General features: G+C 47.7%; 1 protein-coding gene across 1 annotated transcript; it reads right to left on the bottom strand.

Annotated features, from left to right (window-relative positions):
- Positions 1-1225: 1225 nt before the first annotated feature.
- ADRA2C (adrenoceptor alpha 2C) lies at positions 1226-5571 on the bottom strand. Its single transcript, XM_032987433.2, has one exon. It carries the CDS (start codon positions 5519-5521, stop codon positions 4184-4186), a length of 1338 nt encoding a protein of 445 aa, XP_032843324.1. The 5' UTR covers positions 5522-5571; the 3' UTR covers positions 1226-4183.
- Between the last annotated feature and the right edge of the window lie 3666 nt (positions 5572-9237).

Here is a 9237-nt window from a genome sequence, read left to right on the forward strand (position 1 = left end):
ACAGTTTTCTTCTCTGAAAAATATATGCAATCAGATAATGCTCTTCACACAGCTTATACTGAAAATACACAGTAGGGTTTCTTGGTCTGGTTATAATGCCAAAAACCCCTTGACCCCACACCTTTTATGGGCTCGAGTGCTAGCCGAGGTTAAGCAGAGAGGATTGTCAGCTTTCAGTTCTTGTACATTTATGCACAAATGTTTGCTTACATTCTTCAGGCACATTTACTGAAAAAGAGGCAATGTCTAAAGAAGTTCCTAACATCCTTGCCCACACTGAGTAGTTCATTCATTCACAAGTAAACTCTGCTGAAGTTTTCTGGGATTACTCACAAAGAACAATGCAGCTCAATGAGGGCAAAGCTGCTCACATGTAGTCTTTCATCTCAAGTCTACTTCTCAGAAATTGTCAGGACTCTTGGAGCAACATGGCTCTTCTGAACAGAGATCACAAAGAACAACAAGGGCCTGATTCTTATTTTAAACAACGATTTAAACCTGTGATCCTGTCAAATTTCCTACATATAAGGCCCCTTCCATCTGCCTCAAGCCTTGAAGAGGCTAGTGGTTTTCACTCCTGCAAAACTCTCACAGAAGAGGGCTGAAGGACAGAAGCATTGAGTTCCCAACCTAGCTAAGCTATACTGTCTGATATTTCAATAACCAACCAACAGTGGTACTGTTCCGAAAATTGATTTTGAAAACAAAACATTAAATTCTCACTTTAGACTGACAGAAAATTTTCAAGGTGAAGTGAGCAAATGAAGAGTTAAAGATCAGGTGCTTGTTGTTAAAATCAATATGGCTTCATAGCAACATTTTCTTCTTCCACAACAGTAACCAGTGAGTGTTTCAACCAGCTCATCAGATGTGATCAAAGTCACAACCGGACACATTCAAAACATAAAATATCTTCTCCCTTTTTCTTAAGTAAATGCTGCATTGACTATTTTGTTCCTGTATATGCTATTAGTCAACTTACAGTGGAAGCACAACCACAGTGTGAGTAGTAGAGCTGATAACTTTTTATGAAAAGTTAACACCACACAATATGTTACAAACAGATTCCAGTCTTCAGCTATTACAAGTAATAAGAGAACACTGTAATTAAAAAAATAAATCAGCCCCATTTTACTTCCTTGAAGCATATTCAGTAGTTACATTAAAAACAACTTTTATAGAAATCCTCTGTATTCACTAATTTAGAGGGAAATGCACTCAAAAGGGGTGTATACTGCACATCTTTATTGATGAATATTACTTTTTATCTAGCTCGGAAGAAATAAGATCCTCTTGAGGCATTGAATCAGATGAGTAACTCTGATGAGAAATAAATTAAAACCACAGAAAATGCCCTGGTATGCGGCTGCACATAGATATTCAGTATCTGCATCAATCCATTTTAGACATTTGGAAATGCAAAACAAAAGTAGAAGCATTATTTCCTTTATGTTTATAATGACCAGAGAATAATTTTATAGCGAAGAAATTACTTTTAAGGCACATCAGTCATTCCATATATACTTCATATCCACCAAAATCTGACTGTCGATTAAATTTCATTCCCATAGACTCCTTGAATTCTACAAGGAAAAACAAAGGGGAAGGATTGTGTTTATAGGCAACAAATCTCATTTCAAAAGCAGTGCAACAGTGAAACTGCCGTGTGTCTGCAGATGGGGAAACCACTCTAAACCGGCATTAAATGACAAAGGCAGACCCTCATCTCGGTAGGAACAAGTATCTCTAATGAAGCTGTCCAGTAGCTCAGAGGTAGTAGCTATGTACCATATGCTGCTTTGGTTGCTCTGGCAATTATATAGTTTCTTCAGATTAAACAAACCTGAACTTTTTAGATACATCATTACCTACAAATAATATGAGCTTGTTTCAGCTCTTTTTGATGTAACTTTAAAAATAATTCTCCATTTTACAAAAGAGAAAATGGCTTGTAATCCCCCCTCTCAATTGCTAATTGTTTCTCTTATTTATCTGTCTCAGGTACATATTTGTACCAAACCATTTGTTATTTACAAGGGGATGCTCCTGAACATAAGTCTTAACATCCTTTCTTTAAGTGTGGATGTTTAAACAAAGCTCAAATCTTTTCACAACTGCAAGCCTTTCTTCAAGAAAGGTTCCAATAAGTTACGGACTTATGACTTTGAAAATGTCTCAGTTGTTTCTTTAGTGAAATCAAGCAAACTTCTAACGCATTTGGTGCAGTCATCTAATCCTCACTTCAGCAGAACTCCTACTTAGCACGAGAATCTTAGCTACTGACAACCTCCTCTTCTGGGGCTAAGTGAACCAAATGCTCACTATGAAAAACTGATGAAACAAAGTGACTGCTCTATCATTTCTCCTTACGTCATAGAGATTTCAAGAGAAGAGGGGCTATAGGCACCTGTCAGACAGAACAGAGGGAGTAAAGAACAGGATATCTAATGATTCTCAGGTATGGATTAAATTTAGCTGTTTCAAGAAGCCTACCGTATGAGATTAGATTTCATTATATTTTTTCAAAGAGCTGTTTACTGTGGATTCATTTGAGGCAGATGCCAAATCCTGCTGCCTATGGAAGGAGTGATACATATAAAATGGAGCAGTATTTACTCCACAAGCAGAATACACACCTTGCAGCAGCACAACTGGAGAAGGGATGTAAATGCTCATCTGGGTCTTACACTTGCTATGCATTCAGTGGTGAATGTACAGACAACAGTCCCTGTCTCTCATTCTCTTCATTACAGTTTATGACATTTTATAAACCCACAGAAAATATAGTTTGCTTTGATAACTATTCAAACTCTCCTCCCCTCTTCCCTCCCTTCCCCACAACAAAATCATCTGAAATCATAAACTAGAAATACAAACAGGAAAAGAGAAAGAAAGCGACATTAATATTAAAGGTTTGGAACAGCTGCACCTTACTTTTGAGATTTGTTCACATACAGCACTAACAATCTGCAACGTATGCTTCTCATTACAAAAATAAATATAAAGGATTTAGTTGCTCTAAGACTGTAAAGACCTTAGTAGTGTGGTGATTGCTCCTCCTCTGAAAATCTACATAGCAGACTGCCTCCAACTGCCTGTCCGAGAATGAGAACAGCACACAGACAGCCCCTGAGATAAGCTTTTTGAGAGGGACCTAAAAAGAAGGGAGAAGAAGTTCCCCAGGGCACATGCAAGTTGAGCTCATTGGAAATTTGATTTTTTTCTTTTAACTCAGAAAATGTTAGGTGAGTCCAGCAAAACTATTTTTTTTTTTTTCCACTACCTGCTCCAGGACAGCAAGGTGCTTAGGCCACTGATCTGAGAGGGCTGGAGCAGGAATTTACTGCCTAGTGATCCAACAGGGGGAAATAAGGTCACGGGGTGCATGTGCTCTTTTTCATATTTCATGAAAACATGCAAGACTCCCAGGTTTGTCCCACTGACAAATCAAAAATTGTGGGGAGATAGGAAAAACATTTCCAATCCAGCTCTATATACAAAGACCCCTCCAAAGAGAAAGAAAGCCCCATGCTTTCTGTTTGACTTCAGCCCTGTGTAAAATCATCATTCAGAAGGTTTTAACAGTACAAAGGTTTATTTAGAAAAGAGGTTGGATTGTTCTTTAGGGATTTTTTGGCAAACATTTAAATCCTTTCATAACTCAAAACACTGTCAGTTCCTGGTACTTTGCACTTCCTTTCCCCACATAAGCAGTAAAAGCCAATTTCTTACCAGGACTAGCCCACCATAGGCCCCAGCTGCTCTATTTATAAATATTCAAATCTCCACCATCACTGCCACTTCATCCTTTCCTCTCTATGTCTCTGCTTGCTTTCCCACAAAATTCCAGACCCCATAAAAGCTCACTGCCTCCCGAACTCAGTGGCTTAGCCTATTTACCTCTGCAGACTCCCCATGCCCTCTGTCAGGGTTCAAAGACAATCACCCCCCTCCCTGTTTACCCATCCGCACTCCAGCACCGTGTTGCCATTCCGTACCACAGTGAATGCCCTCAGCCTCCCCGACTCTACTGCCATACCACACAGCATCACCCTGATCCACCAAAGGAGTGAGCTCTCTTCCTTAAGCCCAAACCCCATGTTCTCTTCCCTCACTTCTTTTTCAGCACAGAGACTTCTCCTTCTAACTCTATTCCTGCTCAAGGAAAATCCATCCTTCCAGCTCAATGCCGGAAGTTCTTCTTCTTCTTCTTAAAGAGAATGTGTTTAAAGGACCTTCGGAAGTCCTGGTTGAAGATGGTGTAGATGACTGGGTTGAGGGAGCTATTGCAATACCCAATCCAGAAGAAGAACTTGAACAGAGTCTCAGGGACCTCACATGCCTCCCGGCAAATACCGTAGAGGCTATAGCTAAAGAAGAAAGGGAACCAGCAAACTACAAAGACCCCCATGACCACGGCCAGCACAAACGTGAAGCGTTTCTCCCGGGCCTGGGTGACTTTCTTCCGGCAGATGCTGCTACGCTTTCGGCGACGGCGATATGAGAAGAACTGCATGGAGCGACTGCTAGAGCGGGACAGACGGCTACTAGAGTGCTTGGAGGAATAGGAGTAGGAGAACGACTGGCTCTTGCTGCTTTTGCGGGGATGCTCCTCCCGGCTCCGCCTCCGTCTACTCTCTGAGGTGCTGCTCTCCTCCAACTCAATGTCCTCCAGCTCAGAGGCTTTGCGCCAGTGGTGCACTGAATAATGTCCATTCTCTCCCAGCTGCATCCTCAGGGACGTGCAGCCGCCAGCAGCGCGGCTCAAGCCATTCTCAGTCTGAGAGGACCCCTCTGGCATCGTACGCTTCTCAGAGAGGGTCCTGGTCCTTAGCTTGGCCACGCGGTAGATGCGGATGTAGACTAACACCATGATGAGGCAGGGGGCAAAGAAAGAGCCGATGCAAGAAGAAAGGATGTACCATGTCTCGTCATTGAGCTTGCACTGGGGAAAGCCATCTCCTTCAGGGTCCCGGTACATGGAGATCAATGGTGGGAAGGAGATGACAGCTGAAATGAGCCAGACAGTGAGGATGATGGCCTTGATCCGCCGGGGGGTCCGCTTGAGGTTGTACTCCACCGCCTGCGTGACCGACCAATACCTGTCAAGGCTGATGGCGCAGAGGTGGACGATGGAGGAGGTGCAGAAGAGCACGTCCAGCGCCAGGTAAATGTTACACCAAGCCTTGCCAAAGTACCAATAATTCATAAGCTCGTTGGCTAAGGAGAAAGGCATGACCAGGGTAGCCACCAGGATGTCCGCGCTGGCCAGGGACACCAGGAAGAGGTTCTGGGGGGCTCTCAGCGCCCGGCTGGTGAGCACAGCTATCACCACCAGCACGTTGCCCACGATGGTGAAGACGATGAGGAAGCCCACCACCGCCGCCAGGCTGGCCACGGCCGCCGGGGAGTAGGGGGAGGGCGGCTGCAGGAGGGCCGAGGAGGACGGCGAGGAGGGGGGCAGCGCCAGGGACTCGTTGGGGGAGCCCAGGCTCGTGTTCACCACCAGCAGCAGATCCATGGCGGGTGTGCGGGGCGCCGGCGTCCTAGAGAGCCCCGCGGAGCCCCCGCCCCGCCCCGCCGCCCCGCCGCCGCCGCCCCGCCGCCCTCATTGCCCCTCCGGCCCCCCGCTCCAGCGGCTGCCCCGCAGCCCGCCTCGCCCCCTCAGGGCACGGCCGGACAGCGCCGCCCCACCGCGGCAGCGCTGCCTCCGCCCGGCCCCCGGCGACGGGGCAGCGGGGCACGGCTGGCCCCCGCCGCCCGCCCGGTCATGCCCGGCTCAAGGCAGCCCGCGGCTCCGGAGGAGGCACCGCCCGGCCAACGGGAGTCGCCGGCGGGGGAAGCTGGATCCCGGCGGGGAGCAGGGTGCGAGGCAGCCGCGGCGGCATCAAATCCCATGGAGAGCGGCTCCCGGCGCCCCCGCTCCGGCGGCGCGGCAGCGCGCTCCCGGCGAAGTCGCGGCTGCCCGGCGGCTCCGTCCTAGTCTTGCATCGCGCTCCCAATCGGCGGCGTGCCCAGCCGCCGCGCGCATGCTCAGTCCCGACAGGTGAAGCCGCCGCGCCCGCCTCAGCTTAGCGCCCCAGCGGGCGGAAAACCGCCCCGGGCCGCCGCTGATGCTGATGCTGCCGCCGCCGCCGCCGCCGCCGTCGGGTCTCTCGCGCCGGGAGCCGCGAAGCCGGGCTGCCCTCTCCTCCCCGCAAGCGCTCTCCGGGAAAGGATCGGCAGCGCGGTGCCGCGGCGCTTCCCCGCCGCCGCCGCCTCCGGCCCCGCTCGGCGCTCAAGCAGCGGCTTCTCCTCGTCGCGGGGCAGCGGCCGGGGCGGAGGCCGCCGCGGGCCGCGGTGGGAGGTGTCGGTGCCATGAGGAGCGGCGCCCGGCTCCCCTCCCGCCGGCGGCGGCGGCGGCGCCGGCGGCCTCGCCCGCTAGGGGGCGGCCTTGCCCGCCCGCACGAGGCCGGCAGCCGTTACCGGCCGGCGGCGCCGCCCTGAGGGGGCCGCGGCGGGCGGGAGGGGGCTCTGCGGCTTGTTTTGGGGACGCGCAGCGGTGTTTAAGCAGGGGTTCGGTGTAGGTGCTCGCCCGCGTAAAGCCTGCGTTTCCCCGGCAGCGCGGTTTTCCGCTGGGAACCGGTGCGAGACCGCACCGGGCGAGCGCTGGCCCGGGAGGGAAGCAGAGGGGGAAAAACTCAGAGAAGTGTTTAGGTTTCGTCGTGATAACGGAGGAACCTCGGTAATAGGCGAAAGAAAGCACCGAGGACGCTTATTTCCACTTCTCGGGCGTGCTCTGGGAGCTACCCGAGGGGTCGGTTTCATCGGCAGGCTGAGGGAACCGGCGCGGGGGCGGGGGTCGGCGGCTCCCTCGGCGCCCGCCCGGCAGCGGGGTGAGGGACACCTCTGCAGACCTCCTTGGCTGACAGCCCTGTGTCTTACATCGCCGTCCTTCGGCAAGAAAATTTGTGAGCTGACAATTAACGAAGTCAGGGCTAATTTAGTGCCTCTTTCTTCAGCCGAACCTGCCCAAAGGAGGGTAGAAGAAGGTAGTTCAGTGCAGCGCTAGTCTGTGGCGGTACGTAGTCCATAGAAAAGCCACTGCCCTGCACTGGAGAATACGTTCTCTCTGCCCAAGCCCTTTCCTTCTCTCTCCCTATATCCCCCAGGTCCTTCTCCGGAGATTGCTTGTGGGGCATTGTGAGATTAGGGTAACAGTCAGGTAAAGAGAACAGCCTGGATTTTGGATCATAACTTCTTCAGAGCAAGGGCTGTCCCACTGGTGTCTTTGCTGCTTCTGCTTGCTTTTCCTGTGCCACGCTGCAAAAGAGCCTGTGCTTATGTAATACAACAGCGTAACCCTAACCACAGGATTAGCTGTGTTCTTTTCAGGTGATCCAGAATATGAATTCATCCACAGCCACTTAATTTGCTTTTAATCTAGAGTAATGTATTCCTTTTATGCTGTGTGGCAATGTTACTGGCTTGTGTGGGATGGGTGCTTTTTCCTGTTGTGACACTGTAAAAGATCCAGTAATAGAGGTAGATCTCTACAGCAGAAATTGGAGGGCAGATCAGTGCTGAAAACCACAGCCTGACTGGATTTCATGGCTAATACCGAGTTTTGGAACTGCCTGTACTCCATCATCATCCTGCTGACTTCTAAAGAGGGGAACCTGATGTTTTGCCTGTGGGCATTCCCAGTCTGAGCAGCTGGTTTATGCCTCCCTCCTGTGCCCCACCTGGACCCAGAAATGCAGTGTCCCTAGGTTTTGAGAGAATCGCAGACTCGGTGATAAACAGATAAACAGCATGTTCTGTTTACTACTGACAGGACCATATTCAATGCAAAACTGTAAGTAGTGAAGGCACATGTACCCAAGAGAACTTCTCTCACTGTATAATATTTGAAATAATAAAATATATTGTAATGGTCCACAAGTTGAAATAGAGCAGCCTGGGGCTTTGGGGCGTGATAAGGGAAACTCTTGATTTCAGTTACCTTTTTGATGCAACCAGTGCTGGCTGCTCTGTTCTCTGTACGTTTGTGTAGGTACATGAACTGGATTGTGAAGGGTTGGAAGTGAATATGCTTAACTGATAGGAAGGAAAATTCCTCTGGAGATTACAATCTCATTAATCTATTTTGTAAGCAGTTTTCCCTGAAGCTTTTTTTTTTTGTATTTGAAAACTCATTAACAAACATGTTGTGACTGCATCTAAAGGAGAAAGGACATAATGTTGAAACTAAACTTTGTCAGGTAACAAATTCTAATACGACTGAAATGCAGAAGCAGTAATCATGTAAACAATCAAGGTGTAACATATAGAACAAAATAAAATAGAAATCTGATGCCCCCTCAAGTTCTTCTAAGTAGACAAAGAATCTGATAAGGAGAGCTCTTTAAAAAATTTGCAAAGCTACAGGAAGATTAAATGAATGGTGTTTGAGGTTAGTAGAGTTCAGACAAGAAGTAAATGGCACATTTTTAACATGAAACCTGAATAAGCACTGAAGCAGCTCTCTTACATTTGTGGTCAGTTCTTCATATTTGAAAGTTTTATAATGATATCTATGAACTGAAAGGACAAGGTGCAGGAATTTAAAGTCTAACCTTTGATGTGACTGGTAATAGAAAGGAAGAATGTATGATCTAACTGGTTCCATTTGGGTTTAAAATACAGTAAATACAAACTGCAAGATCACATGAACATTTGGGATTCAGGAACTGTCAGAAAAGGGGTATATAAGCCTCACGTTATTCAGATCTCTTACTAGGGTAATTGCGATGTCAAACTGACAAAGTACGTCTTGAAGTTGTATGAACTGGAACTTGAAATAAACTTTCAGCTAATGATATAGGCCTACAGATTAAAAGAGTTGAAGCTTTTCAAGACTTATCTTTGCTCAAAATAAGTCAATACAGAGGTTTTATAATAAAAGGAAGGAAAAGTAAATGTCTGAGCAATAATTTGGCATTTTTAATGAGGAAATGACAACTAGGATATGGAAAAAAATAAAAATAAATTGGGAGAAAAATATTAATATTTTTTTTGTGGTTTCTTTAGCACTATAGTTGTACTGTGATGCTGAAACAATTCAGTATATAACTCCACTAAAGCCAGGGAAGTAACATTTGGGTTTTCATGTATGTAACTGAGATTCAGTTTGCCTAAATAGCTGTACGTCACCCCAGCTCTATATGTAGAGGTGAATGAAGCATGGGCATAGATACAAGAAATGTGCCCTCATGA

The sequence above is a fragment of the Tyto alba genome, unplaced genomic scaffold (assembly GCF_018691265.1).
Source record: "Tyto alba isolate M040663 unplaced genomic scaffold, T.alba_DEE_v4.0 Super-Scaffold_6, whole genome shotgun sequence".
Taxonomy (NCBI): domain Eukaryota; kingdom Metazoa; phylum Chordata; class Aves; order Strigiformes; family Tytonidae; genus Tyto; species Tyto alba.